Source organism: Crocodylus siamensis, chromosome 2 (genome assembly GCF_052110815.1).
Source record: "Crocodylus siamensis isolate JL-2025a chromosome 2, ASM5211081v1, whole genome shotgun sequence".
NCBI lineage: Eukaryota > Metazoa > Chordata > Crocodylia > Crocodylidae > Crocodylus > Crocodylus siamensis.
This window is the reverse complement of record NC_143396.1, coordinates 237374400-237393262: the sequence shown is the minus strand read 5'-3', so window position 1 is coordinate 237393262 and position 18863 is coordinate 237374400. Positions and strand designations below refer to the sequence as shown.

Genomic DNA, 18863 nt, shown 5'->3' with positions numbered 1-18863 from the left:
TGGGCCTGTAACAGATGGGACTGCTTTGGGGTTTTGCCAGTCCCTTCTTCATTGCATGGGGAAACACAAACCACCTCAGAAAGGCATTTCAGCAGGCCTTTCTGTCTCAAGTCAGGGTGCCTGAATTACCTTGAGCTAACCAGAGCAAGCTGGCTCTACAGGGCTTCTGCTTGTCATCCTCTGAGCAGACTTCCACTCACAAAATAACTGTAGATGGAGAACAGTTCTGAAGAGTTGGGACTAAGAAGCAGGTGAGCAACCAGATGACTCAAAGCAAACTCTCATGCAGCCAGTTTTTATTTAGCAGCCCCACTCCCCCTTTCCCGCCCAAAGGATTATTGTAAAGAGGAAGCAGAATGGACACTATCAAGTAAATGTGCCTGCCTCTGAAGCACAGAAGAGAGCTGTGCCTAAAACAGATCTTACTTGGAGATCTGCTCTACAGTCTTGCCTTCTGCTTCACCCCTTAATTTTCCACCTGTCCAAAATTCACCATTTGGGGCTGCAATTTCACTTTAGATGTTGCAGACTAGAGAGAAGGCAGGAAAAAAAAAATACTGCTGCCACTCATCAAACATGCATCTCCCTATCCTTCCAATTGCTTCGGTGGAGCTTTCAGTCCTTATTTTCGGCAAAGGTAGCCACAATCATGTAAAATTAAAATTATAAAGTGAACTGGTCTAGGGGATTTGTTGGATCTTCCAAACTTTAGGTGGCCTCCCCTCCATCACACCAAGTATAATAAGCCATATATTAGAGAACCTCCACTTGCATCTTCTCAGCCCCAGGACTGACAAGGAAACCAAATCTTTCTTCAAGGGATACACATACACACAAGATTTTGTGACCTGCCAGCTTCCCTGGCAGTTGCCTTGGTTCTCAAAGGTACTAGTTTTCAAAACAGAGGGGCCCTGGACAGATGTGACACTTGTAGTACTATAAATGCCTGTAGCACTACAGAAGTTGAGCAGATGGACATCTACATCACCTACAGTACTACAAAATGGTGGAAATACTACAAAAATGTTGCTGGTTGAGATACCAGCTGCAGTACTAAATTATGGTTCACCATCCACATGTACTACAGAGTGACAGGGTCTCAGTCCCCTGCCATCTCATAGGAGTCTTTTGACTTCAAAGGAAAAAACCTTTCTTTCTGTGGGGTTAAATAGATAAGGGACCTAAGGGAGGTCTCGTGACCTGGGAGCTTCTTGAAATTGTTCGGGGCTATGCAAAAGAATAGGGTGCACCTTGTGAATAAGGCTGGCTGGCTCTAGTTCTTAAACTGGTCGTAGCAAGCTCTAATGGACATTTTCGCAGGGCTTCGTAGCATGGATACCAGGTGTTCTCTGATGACTGTGTCCATGTAACACCTAGGGAAGTGTTTTCGCATTAATTTTAGTTGCATTTGACCAAGGTGACTTCACTCCTGCAAATTTAAACATTTTCCTGTTGCATGTAATTATATCCCATGATTGTAGGCAGGTTACTGTAATAGCATAGTGGGTCATCATTTGTAGTATATGCTTTGTTCTGTTTCTCCCTGTGTGTTAGTGGATTTGCAAATAGATCTGGGCTATGAGTTACTTTACTGGTTTTAATGGGATTACCCAGACAAGTAAAACAACACTTTTGAGTGGTTTTCTGAATTAAACTCTAGATTTTTGATCTAGTTATACCTATCCACATGTAGTGATGTTATCTGTTAGAATCACGTTTATATACCAGTTGTATACCACACTTTTATTTGTGTAATTGGCTTCCAGTGTTTAGAAGTTGTCAATAATGGGAAAAATAGTATCAAAGCAGATGTTTACACCAAATTAGAGTTCTTTTTGTAGACCATTGAAAAAAACTAGGCAATGATATAAGTGTCTTAGACACTAATAACATTATCATGCAAAAGTAATTTATTTGAAAGTGTGGCTTTGTAATTATGTTTCAGTTTATACAGATGTCGTCTTGCCTACCTAAGTCAAATGGCTTGGCCAATCCCTTCCAATGTAAGTGAAATTTTGAAAATGCAATCCACCAAGGTATTCAAAATGAACTTTATATAACTGTGGAAAGGAAAGCTGTGTTTACTATTTCAATACATAGCTCCGTTTGTATTAGAGCCTCTTCTTCCTAAGTTTTAAAACCTTGCTACTTTGAGACTTTACACTCAGAAAATAAAATAGTTTTGTCTGTCTGCCAGGAGCTGAGTTTTGGGGGGAGGGGGTTAAGTGTTACAGCTTTTTCTTTAACTTTTAGTTCCATCCATTGTGTTTTTAATAAAATGCATTAGTTCCTTGCTCTAACTCTTATGAGGCTGTAGCATTCAGATCAATGAAATATTAGATCAGGCTCAAAATCAAAGCCAGCTGGGATACAAGCTAAGTTAGCAAATGGCATTTGCTTATTCATGCCACTCACACATACAGACATATAGTTACAGACACAGGTGACTCGAGGTAGACCTGGCTTTAGTGGTCTAAATTTGGGGTTATTTGATGAAGGGTTTCAGAAATACACCCAAAACTATTTTTCATTGCATTTGGTAGTGGGGAAGGGAAGCAGGGGCCAGAGCCAGATTCATTCATTTTCTCTCTCTCTCTCTCTCTCTCTCTCTCTTTCTGTCTCTCCAGATTCACCCCTATTTTTCATGTTTGAGGAAGCAAACCAGGATTCTGGTTGTACCTCAAGAAGCCTCAGTTACTAAACATTTATCCCAACTAGTGCTTGGCATCCTCCACTATCCCTTTAGTATAGAGGAACAAATATGGAATGCAATATTCAATTAAATTAATCCCCGCAGATAAGTGTAAAGATGATGCTTGGGAATTAAGGGAGAATCCCACCCTCTTTGCTTTATGTCTGAAACCCTTGCTTTCATAGGAGTCAGGGGTTGTAATGGGGTTGTCTCACTATCGGAGAGTAAGGGAGGGTCTAAACCCTGATCTCTGTGTTTGTTCTGGAATTTGGAAAGGTTCTGTTTTCCTTCTCACTTTCTCATCCAGGTCAGTTATGAAGTAATGGGCCCTGAAAATAATCTCTATTTAAACCTCCAGGATCCAGGAAAAATGCAAATTGTATATATACACCATTTATGTATAAAGGCAGAAATGGCCAAAAGTAGATGGGAAGAGGTTTTGACTAATTGGGCCAAAAGTATGGTATATGAGTCCAGCAGAACAGGGGTGTAGTGCAGCTTTGTGGCCTAGTTCCAAGTGCAGCTTAGATTATAAAACCAAAGTAGTGTGCAGCGCATTCAGGAAGCTGCTTTCTTTATAAGAGCAAAGCTGCAGGAGTGGGGATGTGGGAATTATAGGGAAGCATGAAGCCAGAGTATGAAGAACGAGAGAGATGAACAAGTCATCTGTTACCTGCTGAAAGCTGCTGTACCAATCGTAAAACTGTCGAGATCTTGGGCAAGAATGTATGTGATTCTTTCATTGGCTCCGTTAACAGTGCCATGCTCCAGACTCTTCAAAGCACCGCCATGATCATATTCTGTTCCTCTTTCACAATGTATGGGTGGGGAGGTGTTTAAAGAATATGATATGATTCCTAACCTGTGTAGATAAAATGTTAATCGTTTTAGCCTGAAGTTACACAGAAAGTAGGGCAGGGTGGCACCTTTATAAACTAATTCAGAGAGGCATTAGCTTTTGTAGCTTATTTTGCTAGATACGATGAATGGACTTGCAGGGATACTGTGTAGAAAGGGAAGAATGTCATTTAAATACAAAAGATAAGGAAAGGAGGGGGGCACTGTTGAGAGAGATGAAGGTCAATAGATTAAGGAGATTGAAAGAGACTAACAAAGTAATTAACCCACAGAGAGGCATAGGGGTAATGAAAGCTAAAACAGATAATGGGACAAGAATTCATAGTCCCTTTTGAGGCTATACTTAACACAGTCCAGTCTGTGGATTATTTCTTGTTCTGTAATTTGACATTCAAGTGTTGGTTTTTTTCAGTGTTATTTTTAAGAAAGTTTTTCCTGTCTGAGGTCAGTGACATAGAGATTTCCCCACCTATCTAATATAGAGAGTAAGGGAGAACTGTAAGCGGGTGATGGTATATATAACATGAGCAGAGGAGCAGATAAATGAACCCCAGATGTTATAATCTATATGTTTGGTATGGTGTTGATGAGGAAGCACAGCTGGCATCTGGGTCTGTTACAACTCCTGCAGGAAACATTTCCTTTTGCCTTTAAAAAAAAAAAAATATATATATATATATATATATATATATATATATATATATTCAGTGATAAATACTTTGTTACAAGTGGGTCTCTCTTAGCTCTGCATTATCTCATGTCCTTCCAGACTGGGACATTTGTTAAAAACCAGATTTTAAAAATGAGGAGGTGAAAACAAAATATCTCTGTGAGCCAACTTAATTTCATCTGCTTTGACCAATGTCTCCATGTCTCATTCATACCATACACAGCCTCATTCTGCCTTTGTGTTGGAGAAGGTGATTATGTACGCTTTATGGTCTAGCAGACTATTGCATGCACAGAACACTACTACATTTGCAACCCGTTTCTCTCCTCCTGTAGTCCTATCACCTGTAGCCACGTAATGCCACCTGACGCTATTCTTTAAATTGCTCATCATTAAACCCACATACCACAAACTCCTAACTGCTTACCATGTTTTAGTTTTTAATCACTGAATCATTGAATGGATGCAAAATTGTGTGTGATGTCAAACTGAGCCTAAATTCTGAGAATGATTTCTTTCAGTTCTGGTACCCAAGACTGAGTATTCTGCATTTTCAATTAAGTATTAAAGTGGAGGAATTGTATCATTATCAATTCAGTTTTCCTGAGCCTATGGACAACAATATGAACTGGTGTACTCATGGTAGATGGTCCCTAATAAAACCTAAATATGAAATTGAAATGTGGTGCGAATGCAAATAAATATTTTAGCATTGGAAGAGTTCAAGGTCTTTGGTCACTAAGTCTTAAGGAATTTTAGTTCTTGCATGCTGTAGATTCCAACCCATAGCAAAGTAGCCATTCTCTGTAATTCTGTTTTCCTGTATGGAATATTTTAATCCACCTATTTGAAAAGCCTCTGCACTGTATTGAGTTTGAGGTTTTTTTAAAATAAACCCTTTAAAAACAGGTGGTAGCCCTCAGTACCATTTCAGATATGGGAGCAAATTATCCTTATGATTTGTCCAGCAGCATAACTTATTAAAGGCCCAAACTATCCATCTATGTATTCCCATTGTCCTTCACTCTTCCAAACATAGAGTAGGTATGATCACTGATTATTAACCCAACCTTCATAGTTTAGTGCTGAACAGCGACTCATGTAGAGGAGCAAGACTAGAAGCTCTAGAAAGAAAAATATTTCTTCAGTCTATTCAGAAATCTTGGTGTTGTAGCATCAGATGCAGAGCTTGGGAACTTCTGTTTTACTCTACATCAACAAAGATCATAGAACACTTATATAACTCTTACATGTAGATCTCAAAGTGCTTCATTGAAGTGGCCTGCTAAAAAACCTAAACTAGTTTGTGTTGGCACAAAGGGACTTGGTGGTTTTGTAGAAATGAAGAATATGTTGTGGCTGCTTGCTTTCCTTTGTTTGTTTAAAAAAAAAACATTCTCTATACTTCAGAGGGGAAAGCATTACCCTGAGGCTTATGGATTCCCTATGTGTTTGCAGATTAGACTTTTATCACAATTTTTAAAACCAGGTTTAGGAGATTATGTAGTTCAAATATATTGGACATATACATATTCCATAAAACAAGCTTACCAAGGAACAAAACAAAAAAAAAAACACCCCTTCCTCTATACCAGGCAAGAATTGAGTTGTGGACAGCAGTACAATTTGGCAACAAAGTTTTTAGTCTGGTGATATACATTGTATAACTATCTATTGTTCAAAAATGCTAATTTTCTGCAAAAAGTAACTGTTTTGTAGAGGACCTTTCTCTTAAAATAGACTTCCCTGCCATATTTATTGAATATAATGCAAGGATATTTCCCCCCTCTCCATTTCTTCATTTAATTTCTTCAAGGTTTTAGATGGCAACATTCATGGATGAGCTGACTCAGGGTGTAACCCGTATAAAATTTACAGTCTGATATTAGGCAGACTTTTAAACAAAAGGAGGTGCAAACAATGCAAAAAAACCTAGGTTGGGGGGCCAGGGCAGATTAAGCATACACTTTGGAGAGGATGGGAATTAGAATCCAAAATAAAGGTGTTTTTCATGAGAGAAAACTTTAATCACTAGTGTGAAAAGGGACATGGCAGTAGTCTGCAGAATAAAAATCAAGTGTTTTGTTTTTGTTTTTGTTTTTTTATTACTATACTGTTACTTTGTTTCCCCTAGAGGAGGTAAGGTAACATGCCCACTTAAAAGCTAAGTGGTTCAAAGAAGCATGAGCTTTCATACACAACAGTTGTCTATATCAGATTTAGGTATTTTTTGTCAGCACACTTCCATGCATATATAAGAAAGGCCTTACTTTGGCAAGGTTCTTTGGGTAGATGTGACTATCTTTTATTGGACCAACTGAGTAGTTGACAAAAAGTTCTTAGCAAGCTTTTGGGCTCAATCACTGTTCTTCAGGAATAGGAAGTCATGGGAGACTCCATATGTCTAAAGAAAGGCGATTACACCCAAAAGCTTGCTAAGAACCTTTTTCCAACTACTCATTTGGTTTAATAAAAGATACCACATCTCCCCAAAGAACCTCACCTGCCTATGTCCTTAGACCAACATGGATATGACCAAAAACCCAGCAGGCCTTAGTTTGCTTCTTCAAGGGAGAAGTATACATAGTATACCTCAGTATAGAATTATAGAAAATTAGGTTTGGAAGGGTCCTCAGGAGGTCATCTAGTCCAAACCCCTGCGGAAAGCAGGACCATCCCCAACTATATCATCCCAACCAAGGCTTTGTCTAGCTGGACCTTAAAAAACCTCCAAAGATGGAGATTCCCGCATTCCACGTTGGTGTAAAAATAATTTTGGAAGAATTTAGAAGAGTTACAAACATAATTTAATTCTTTAACTGTTTAATCATGTTGCAGGGGAAGCAGAGGAAGTTTCATCAAACTATACCCTTCAAAACAGATTAGAAAAAGTGTTAGACGAAAGGACTTAAGATAAATTCTAACATTCAGTGCAGTATACTCAAAGGCTAGGTACAGACATTCAAAAAGCCTGAGGCAGAATCAGTCTAAGTTGTGCAGTTTTCTGTAAGCTGTGTAGTTTACACACATTAGCCCTTTGGGTGGGAGGGAGGAAGGGCAGGGTGCAAATCATAGACTGGGTTCTGCTATTTTTTAACCAGTCAGTGTACACTGCACTTCAGTTATAGATTGGTTTCTGATCACCTATACCAGCAAAAGTATAATGTCTTTACCTGGCCTAAAGCAATTTTATATATAGAGCTCTGGCAATAGGGAAAAACCTGGCTAGACTGAAGAACACAGTATTTTTTGTAAGTTGAAAATACAACATATTTTTATTAAGAAAATTTGTAGTCTGGTAGTTTTTGTTAGTTTCCTTAGAAATTGCAGAAGACGTATATTAAAATGTGGGTAGTGCATTCCTGGTACAACCATTGTACACTAGTAATGAGGGATTTTTCTTGCAAGGAAATATTCTTCTTTCAGGAAGTATTTATAATTGCTAGATAAAAATTGTTTTAAAACATTGTCATTTTAATCTATTATGGTCATAATTAATTTTATTTTGTGTAAACACTCCTTTGCCATCACAAGCTGCTGGCTTAAACTATGGATGTAAATTTCATTAAAAAATGTAGCCATTTAAACTCTTCTTGTTATATCAGTTGAGTAACTTATAATGCATATACGTATGGGTTGGGCTGAGCGACACGCAACACTGCTCTGCAGTACTGGTAAACCATGCAATAATCCACACAATTATGTTGAAAATCTGATGAAATTAACTTCACCTTAGCAAATGCAAGCTGTGCTTCAGAAAAATTATTCTGTTAACTGTTTACTGTAATACATTAACAGTATAAATATAATTATAGTTTAACCATTTAAACTTTCCTGCCCAAGTTTAGACCTGCGTTTCACTTAAATCAGTGGGAACCAAGATTTTTGATAGATGGGTCCAGGGCTAATTTGAAGCATTTCCTGAATACTACTCCAATCCCCTTCACCTGCCTGACCCATTTGTTCTACTTCCTGCTTCCTACCCTGCGCTCCTTACCCAATCTTCAGCTCTGCCTTTTGCTTCCTGTTCTATGCTCCCTATCTGATCTTCCCTGTTTTCTGCTCCTTGCCCTGTCTGCCACTGTGCTGCCTGTCCCTTCTCCAATTGCCATGTCACACACCGAGGCTACCACTGCCACTTGTGGCATTTGTGCTGCAGATTGGCTGCTCCTAGTTTAAACAGTGATGAAACGGCTTTCTTGCAACTGGAAAAAATTGAAACAGAAGTTTTGGGGGTTTTTGTGTTTTTTAAAGAATTGGATCTGAAGTAAAATTACCCAGAATGATGACTGTTCTTTCTTCAGATATATTTAATATATTTTTCAGCTAAAATCTTTGTTTTTCTCTCTTTGGAAGGTGGTCTTGGAATGTACATTAAAGAAAGACCTCATTTACAACAAAGTTACCCCAACTTTTCATCACTGGAAGATTGATGACAAAAAGTTTGGCCTCACCTTTCAGAGTCCTGCTGATGCAAGAGCATTTGACAGGGGTATTCGTAGGGCTGTAGAGGATATCTCTCAAGGTATGTATCTTAGTTTGACTTGTAGTTTTTTAATTTATCCATATAAATCTGATGTGATGTCATCCAAGAGTGTTTTGATTTAATTCTCTGAAGGTATTTCATTATTTGGACTAGTCTACAGCATATGGTTATAATGGTTGGACAGACGATAATACGTAGCAGAATCTTCTAAGAAAGAATTCTCAAATATTTTAGAAACTCTAATTAATGTATTTTCAAACATCCCTGAGGGCCCTGATACATGTTCAAATTAAAGCTGGATAGAAACTAGCTAGAGAGTAGATGAGATCTTTTTTTCCAAGCACTAACTTTATAGCTGATTGGCTCTCTTTATAGAATATCTATAGAATATACCTAGATTATCACATGATAAAAATGACTATTATTTTGTACCTGTGCTAGTCTAAATTTATTGTGCTATTAATCAGTTAATTGTATGATAATTACTTTGCAAGTGTGGCCTGTCTAAATTTATTATACGATTAACCAGTTAATTGTATAATATACGTAACGTGTAGTGGGGGCCTGAGTGATTTAGCATTTTCTCCGTTTTACAGATGAGGAAATGAAGGCCCAAAGATTTAGTGCCTTACTGCACATCATATCAGAAGCCTGTAAGGGTGCTGATTTGAACATATCCCTAGATTCCTAGTTTTGTTTTGTTTTCTAACTGCTAGACTGTCTTTTCCCAATGCTGGTCCTTTTTTGTATGCATCAGGTAATATACTCTAGCACAGGGGTGGGCAGTATCCAGCCCACAGGCTGGATTGGGCCTGTGGCAGACTCCATTTCCCAGCATGCTCTGTCCGCACCACTATGGCTAGTGTCCATGGTTCTGCGGTCAAAGGTGTGCAGACTGCGGAGCGAAGCTCTGCCCCAGCTCCAGCCCTGTGATGTCACTGTCGCAAGATCCTGGAGCAGGTCCCCACCCAGCTGCACACCCTGCCAGCACTGCTCCAAGCCATTCTTCCTGAAGACCCTGGGAGTGCTGGGCTGTCATGGCCCTGCTGCCCCTGGGGTCTCCATGAAGACTGGCCAGGGTAGTGTGGACAGGGGCTGCTGGGAAATGGAGTTCAGCCACTGGCTGGATCTGCCATTTTTCCTCACCCCTGCTCTAGCATTTCCTGGCAGTATGTCAGTTTGTGTTCTTAGGGTGTAAACTGTAATGCTGATTGCTCTGACATCCTTAGAATACTATCTCTGTCTGCTTAGACACTTAGTTGAGGTTTGTTTGGGTTTTTTAATGACACTTTTCTAATAGTTCTGAGTACAAGTGTTTTATCTGATACTTACAGAAAAACATGTTATGCTAAATATTAAAAAGAGTCCTAGAGCTCTGTCTATGGCTGCTTCATGAAACAGGCAAACAAGGAAAACAAAGACTGTTAAATGTAAGGTAGAAACACAGTAAATAGGTTGGGGAGTGGGAGAATCAATATTTAAGTGTTCCCTTCCGTATATATATAAGTAGTAACTTCAAATAACGGAGAACTGTATACAGAAAAATCCATTTAATATATATTTTAAGTATGTTTTTCACTAGCATGAAGTATGCATAACAAAGGGATGCTTATTCTTTCAAAGGAAAAATATTAATTATTTTCTCCTGTGCTAGATGATTTGTGTTGAGATGTGCTGCTTTCTATACTGGCATCCAGGTCTCTAAAAAAAAAAGAGAGAATGAAAGACTAATCTATAACATTCTGAGTGCACATTGCTCTACTCTCTTTATTACCTTGCCCCTGTAATTTTGGGAGCTCAAGATGCCTAGTATGATGATGTAGCATGAAATATATTTACAATTACTGTAAGTAAACCTGCATTCGGGTTTTAAATCTATTAATCTGAAAGAAGGAACTCTCTTCTAATTAATGCTGGAGACATCACTGTGGTTGATAAACATTGTATCTGCAGTAACATGGTATGTGTATGTCTAGCTTTTGTGTATTAAATGTTTTTGGAAGAAATTAAAATGAAAAAAATGACCACATTCTTGCAATGTTTTCATAGGTTGTCCACCATCACAAAGTGAAGCTGAGGCATCTGAAGATAGCTATCAAGTAAGTACTTTAACTTTATATCAATCATATACTTAAGTTTTGAGAAAATTATCTTTACATGACTGTTGTTGTTGTTGTTGTTTGGCTCATTCTTGTTACTACCAAAGAAGTTTCAAGTTTTAATGATTCAAAATGAGTTCTCAAAACAAGTTTTATAAGTCACCTTTTTGGAAGAAACATATTATACAGTCCAACTCCTATTTTAGGCTACAGACCAATGTTAATTTGTAGCACTATATATAGGGTGACCATATAAGGAAGTCTGGGGCACTGCCCCCAAGTTAACAGTGCTGCTGCTGCAAGCAGAGGCAGATATGCAGGGTGCAGTCTGGCAGGGAGGCAGAGTGCTATAGTGCACCAGGCAGTCAGTTGCACCATGCCAGTCCACCTCCACACTAGACTGCAGCCAACGCCCTTTTGATTCTGGGACTCTTGTTTCAATTTTCACCAACCAGCCAGGACTGACCTACAAAATCCAGGACTTTTATTTGCTAACAGGATTTCATTATATAACAGTATGTTCTGCTGGCACTGCGAGTGATTTGGGTGTAGGGAGGAGTCGGGAAATAACATAAAGGTTAAAGAGTCATAGAGGAAATGCTGCTAAGGATCCGGTTCAAAGAAAAGAATGATATCGGTGCTCAATTGCAGAATTTCACATAATTTTAAATAAAACTTGTGGCAAAATTAAAACTGTCCATAAGCAGCTTTTAGAAGTGCTATTGATCCTGGCAACACTACAGGATTTTTTTTTTTAACTGTCCTTGAGCAATTTTTACAAACAACATTAAAAGGAGTAACAAGTTTCCTCTTCAAGTACCACAAAATAATGATACCTTACCAAAGGGCTGCCATTGAATACAGTGAGATTTTGATTTGTTATTTTAAATATTCCAAGTTTCTTTGTAATAAAAAAACATGTCATTGCTATGTTAGACAATCTGGTTTTCCTTCACTTATAAGTATACAGACAGGTCTTCTAGCCTCAACTACTTTGGGAAATACAAAGGCAGTCTTGACTTCTCCCACTCATGCATTTTATTTTTCACCTTTCAAATGCATCATTTAAATAAAGGATTAATTATTTACATACCACATTCTCTTTAAAGATTTAAGAGTCACTCAAAACTAGTGGTATTCTAAAGCAACTTTTTAAAGAGATTTTTTTCTTATGCATTACGTTAGATTGTTGCTGTACACATTTTTTAACCAGTTTATACAGGTAAGGTAAGGCATTGAAATGTAGAAAATGGCAAAGATAAGATTAGTGGATGATTTGTAACATATGAGAAATTGATTATGAATCAAACAATAATTAAAGAGATGGTATTCCAATATAAGGAAAAAACTGGAAGTGGATTGTAAGTGGAGATATCTAAGTACTGTATTTGAAGAAACAAAGGCCTTTCATAAGCTATCCTCCTAATTACTGAAAGAGAGCCTGAAAATTGAATGTGACACTTATCTGACCATGCAAGCATTTTAATTTGGGGCAGTGGGAAGTGTTAAAATAAAATAAGCTCCAGTTTTTTTAATCTGCACTGTAACTTAGTTAAAAGTGGATGTAGTTAAAAGTGCAATATTTGGTTTAATCATAGAGAAATCAAGCATTTTATTTTTAAACTACTATTTTATTGTTACACATGCAGCAATATTGAATTTGTCCCTATATAGTTGTATCTATCACTAAAGTAGTTCCAACAGTATTATTAGATCATATAGTGTTTCAGAGGAGAGAAACTTGTTTTCAACCTTACAAGAAACTGCCACAAAAAGCAATGTTATAAAATTTACATTTGCACAGAATTCATCTTCTTTCAGCAAAATTCTGACTTTTGGTAAAATTGTCTATTTTTTGTTGTCTAGACAATTTCCCCAATGTTTCAAAAATATTTTCCTGACATGTATATAATAGGTTCTGTTAAATTTTTATCTTCTAACGAACAATTTTGTGTAGACTTCTGTAATAGCTCATACTACGCAAATCCTCTGTATACATGTACAGAGAAAATTTTAAAACATTACAAATATATAATATACATTCACATTTTATTAGAGGTTTCAGCAAATATTCTCTAGTTATTCTACTAAGTATAGGAATTCATAGCAAAGAGCTATATGTCATGCCTGATTGACTTCTGTAGTATTTGCTAATATAGAGCTGTTAAATATGCATTCCTTTCTATTATGATATCCATTTAATTCGTAAGAGCTAAATTTAATAATAATCTAGAAACATCTTCCTTTGCAATTGTTTCAAGTATCTGTCATTTCTTTGTTTTCATTCTGACTTTCCTTTTTTAAATTAAACCAAGTAAGTTGCAGCATAGGGTCTGCTGCTGCTGAAACATCTGGGGATATTATCAGGGTAGCAAAGGCACATTTGAGCCCGCAAGTTCCCAATAAAGGAAACACAGATTGCAAAATATTGAAAATTAAATATGCTGGAAGATGAAATAAAATGTAATGCCTGCCTGCCTTACAAAAGGATAAGAGTTCCTATGAGAAAATAGCAAGTGACAAAGTAGCCCATATAACTGAAATATATGAAAAATCATTAGGAAGATGCTCCTGGTTGTTTGTTTGTTTGTTTGTTTGGTTGTTTGTTTTCCTTTGATTCCTCCATTACAAACTCAGTGGCTGCTGACAGATGTGGAGGAAAAAAAACCCAAACCTATGCTTTACTGGAAGAAGCAGTGTGCTAGTCTGACCCAGCTCTGCATAGTGTGTATTGATCAGGCACTTCAGCAGGGCTTTTTGGCACTTTTATCTAATGGCTGATTCAATAGCTGATTCAATCAGCTATTAGATAAAAGTGCTAAAAAAGCCCCACTAAAGCGTCCAATCTGTACAGACATTGGATGAGCTGGGTCCAATTAATGCGATGCATCTTTTGGGCATGCATTGTGTTTGGTGTGTGGGCATGTGGAGTTTAAAGTAAAGCACCATTTACTTAGTTATTTTTTTAACACAGAGCAACCTTTGTGATCATCTGCTCTGAACCCCTTGTATAGATTTCTCTGCATTAATTCTTGTTTAAACTGTAGCAAATCGTTTTTTAAAGAAAACTGTCCAACTTTGCTTTTTGAGTATTGGGGATGGAGAGTACACTGCATTCTTGATAAGTTGTTACAATTATTAATTAGTTTTGCTGCTAAGAGGAAGAAGCAGTTCCTCAGTCTTTGCAGAAACAGTTATCAGTATCACTCCTTTTACAAATGAAGCTTAAGGGAAAAAATAAGTAGTCTGTAGTCGCACCATGATTCTCTAGCTAGAGGAAAGAAAGGATTTGTGAACTCATACTTCCTAGGCTAGTGACTTTAAGTATAAAACTGTCCTCTCATAATTAGTGAACAATAAAAAGATTCCTAATTGGCAATCAAATCTAGTTGGTAGTGGTAAGGCACCCTTTTCATTGCAAGCCAGTCTAATTTGACTTTCAGGAAAGATCACTTTTATGTGGCTGCTTTAAATCAGGAGAGTCAAATATGTGGTCATGGAGGTTCCTAACCTGGCACTAGATGCTGCCCCATTGACCCACACAATGCACAGGACTGGCCACGCACCGCTAACTGGGGTAGGTGTCCCAGGCTGTGCAGCTCACATTGCTCGCTGACGGACATCCTGGACCAGTCCAGGTGGGTGCTGCATGCATTGGATTAGGCATATGAGAAGGGGCTCCATGGGCCTGCTCCAGCCTTTGGACCAGCCTCATGCCACTCATCTGGTCTGCAGAGCCAGATAAGTTTGATACCCCTGCTTTAGATGTTCTTTTTCAAACATAAAGTACTTTACTAAAACTAAAAAATGATCTTTTTTTTTTTTTTCAATCGGCACTACTTTTGTTTTTCCAAAATTGCTATTCAATTTAAGAATGGCATGATTGTATTAAATGACTAAAGTGGGATTAAAACTGCCGTCTATTTAAGCCACTGCCATCTCACGTTCTGAGACTTTATCTGGCTGCACTCTTACCATGTAGGTTTTATTTTGCTTGCAAGCATTAAAATACTAGTTATTGCCATAAGTGGTTAAATTCTGCTATTAGTCTTTCAATAGCTTATTGTTGGAAAAATGTTAGTATACTTTTATTAAGTCTCTTAAGTTGAATACCATTTATTGTTTGTTTAGGTACTAAACTAATTACTAATTGGTGATTCTGACTGTTAGTCTTAATTCAGGCAGAAGGTAGGGCAAGGTGGCTGGCACTTTTAGAGCAGTGGTTCTCCACTTTTTTGGACTTGGGACTTCAAGTTTCATCATAACTTCTGAGACTTGAATGGCACTAAATTTTAAAAAATAACTTGTATATTGCAGTGCTTATCTTTTTACACAGGGACTGGGCAGTAGGGGATGATGCAGACAGACAACTTGAGCCTGGTTTATTTGCTTAGTTTATCTGTTAATCCCTTCACACCTCCCAGCACACTTCAAAGGATCTGGCATCACCCTGGTTGAGAATCACTGCCTTAGAGTTTTCATAGGTAACAACCCACTTCATCAGATGCTAAGAATGGAATGGAGAAAGAAAAGATTTTATATGGAAGGGAAAGGGAGATGTTTTGAAGATGTGTAATAAGTGGATTGATTAGATCAGTTGAGAGGAACAAGGCAATTAAACTTGGAGGGACATAGATCAACAGTTATTCCAGGTAATGGGATAAGAATCTATAGTCCCTGTTGAGACCAAGGTTAATATGGTCCAGTGTGTGTATGACTAATTAGGGTACAGTATGACTGTACAGAGTGGGTGGGTGTCCTTAAAAATACATGCAGGCTTGCACGCTCTAATGGATGAGCTTTTAACCCATTTAGGAGACAAACCTATTTATTGGTCATATATATGGGCAGTTGCTTGGTCTTGCATTTGATTTTTTTGCAAGAAAACGAGATTAATTTGATCAGTAAGAATCCATGTCTCTGCATTTCAGTTATCTGTAACTAAAATGGCTGGCCTTCATAGTTTTTTCTTTGCTAAATGTAAACGTCTATATATAATTTATTTTAATTTATTAAGAATCCTAAACCAAAAGTAAGATTTTAAGTGTGTTTATCATATATAATGAAATATAAGCAAATCTCCTACTTCCATACAGTGTTTCTTTGAATACTTACCTGTCTTTTTTTTATAAAATTGTTATATTAAGTTTTAATTTGGAGAAGATACAACAAATGTCACAGTTCCTAGAAGATGTTAATGTTCAAGTAGATGAATGAGTTTCACAGGCCACCAACACTTTTTCATAATCATTGTGAATGAATAAGAAAAGGGCTTTCTCTTGAATTTCCTGGGGTAGAATACAGCTGAAACCTGAATAGTTTGTGGGGGGGGGTTGTTTTTGTTTTTTAAGCGGGAAGGGATAGGGGGAACGGGCTTGAACAGTTTTCAGGAGCAGATGCTGCAGACTTTTTGCTAAAGTAAGGGAAAAGTCCTGTGATTTGCACATGTTGTCTAAAGCGGGTTTTTTTGCAGCAGGCAGGTAGGCAGGATGTGGATTTTTTTTGTTTATCTATATAAAGGTAATATTTAATCGGCATTCTTTTTTGCCTGCAAACTACGTTAGTTTAGGATTTCTGTTGCACAAATAGCTTGTAGTATGAAGGTCTTCTGGCAAATAAGTGTGAACTATTCACTGATGGCACTACAATATTTGTAATGTCATTTTTATCAGGTAACACATAATTAAGAAGTTATTACATACACGATTTGCACATGATTCAAACAATAGATTAACTTGATCAAACTCCAAGCAGTTAAAAAAAGCAGCATTTATATTCCCTGTTTGAATCAACTGTTTTTTTTTTTATTAAGGCTGTTTACTTTCATATGTGGAATAATGTTCAAATAAGGAAGAGAAAACACTCGTTCTTTTTCTGGGTAATACCCAATAAGTGAGTTAGTCTCTATATATTTACTACTTGAAGCGTATGTTGTCTTACGTTATATTTTATTAATTTTCACAGCAAACTTTTGAGTTCCAATTTGTTCAAGTAAAGTAGATTTAGGTGAAAAATGTATTTCAGGTATCTTTTAAAAAAATCCAAATGAGTTAAAGCATTTAAACAAATCCAGATAACATTTCAAAATACTTTCAGAATGTAGGCCAGAAAATACATAACTGATTGCTTGTCGTGGAAGTGTTGCTGCCAAATCTGAAAGTAATTGTTTCATCAGTTTAAGAAACCACTAAAACAGAAGGAGGATACTTTTAATTTTTTGAGGCCTGTGTCACTTAAATTAAAAAAAAAAATCTTAAAAAATCTTTCCGTGCTGAAGAGAATAAAACAGCAAAATCTCAGGCTTCATGGACAGCAAATACAAGGATAGGGACTTAAATTTAGTTTCTTATCCATTCCTCTGTGTAATCATTCAGCTTAAAACAGAATGTTTTTAACAGTGTTTGCAGAACAATGCTGAATTCTCTTCCAGGCTTAGCTCTAACGAAGTGGGAGAAGGGGAAAAGTGAGGAGAGAAGCTTTGAAGAAGAGGGAAGCTCAGTCTGGTTTTCATTTTCTCTACAGCTGTCATCTGGCTTTGAATTCTGCTGGAGAGCTACAGCTGGAGTCATTTTATTGCTTTACCCAGCATCCTTTTGCTTGTGCGCACAGAAATGCTTTAGTAGTCTTGGAAAAAAAAGTCGGAGTATCTCTTAGCAACCATAGGACAGTAATTATTATACCAGCAGCTGGGAGCAAACCAGATTTCCGTTGTGCATTAAAAACTGGCGTAGGTTACTTTATAGATGATACTGAGCAACCTATGCCAGTACTGTACTTCACAGGCTGTGGTTAAAGGATATTGAGTGTGGGCGGTGTGTAATTGCTATGGACAGTCAGAGAGGGGAATGTGTGCATCTGTGTGTTGTGTAATATTTTGTGAATATAATGTAACAAGTTTTGTCCCTGCAGAGGGCTTTATATGCTTATTTTATTTATGTTTTATATGTGTGTGTATATGTGTGTGTATATATATGTATATATGTGAGTGTGTGGTATTTATTTTAAAAATGTGTCTGTGGTATGTGTATAATTTTTTTTGCTATGATAGATGTTTGTTTCTAGGATCTCTTCAAGTTGTCAATGTTTCCATTATAAATGCTGTTTTTCAGGTGTTTATAACCTTGCTATAAAAATCTACTTTGGACTAAACTTGGCATATATACCCTCTGTCCAAAGCAAGGCTTTTTCAAAATTAATAAAATTTGGTTTGGCATATCAAGTTATGAGTTCAATAGAAATGTTTATTGGTTCATGGCACACTTTTTGGTTCATGGCACACTTTTGCACTTTTATAGTGCAGACAGTTCTATTTCAGTAATGAAATTTTGTTAGCTAAATAATATATTAATGATCTAATCACTTGATATTTTGAAAAGGAAAAAAATTAAACACCAGAGACTGTTAAAGGGTCACTTTCTAGGTTGCTAGGCTAAGTGTTGCCCCTTCTGCATAGGTCTCCCTCTGGTTTCTTATTTGATTAAAGGTAGATTTCTCTTTCCCTATCTCAACCCAAACCATAGTTTTTAGCGCACCTGTATGACAGGAAGATTGGAAACAATTCAGAACAAAACAAAGCACCAAAACATCCTTGCTCTAAGTCATTTGGGTTCAGTTGGTTACATCTGGGATTCATTTCGACAGAAGCATCATTCTGTATTTGGTGCATACAGTGTCTGCCATCATGGCAGAAAAAGTTGAGACTGAAGTTTCAAACAGATATATATAAGATGTCTCTCCAAATTAAACTAATGCATACACAAATAAATTGCTTGAATATTCTTTGGGATCTGAATGTACACAAACTTTACAGATGCAAGCCTGGATTTGATAATTTATCTCTTTAAAATGTCTAGGGTACATTAAATCCTGAATTTGGATTTGTTTTTAACTTTAATTTCTTTTCTGTTGGAACGAGTTTTGATTTGGAGAGGAAAAAATGCATCTTCAGAATCCTTCAGTTACAAATTTCAGGACTGAAGAACTAATCAGACATAGGTGGCTTGTAGACATAACACAATGCAGTTTACATTATACATTTGAAAATTAGCATTTTAGATA

At 37.1% G+C, this 18863-nt stretch overlaps 1 protein-coding gene across 1 annotated transcript in view; it reads left to right on the top strand.

The window, feature by feature from the left end:
* Positions 1 to 18863, top strand: part of SPRED1 (sprouty related EVH1 domain containing 1) — a 98713-nt gene that overhangs the window by 60628 nt on the left and 19222 nt on the right. The window contains exons 3-4 of the mRNA XM_090033511.1: positions 8577 to 8745; positions 10756 to 10805. Coding sequence (XP_089889637.1) covers positions 8577 to 8745; positions 10756 to 10805 — 219 coding nt within the window. The remainder of the gene's footprint in view (positions 1 to 8576; positions 8746 to 10755; positions 10806 to 18863) is intronic.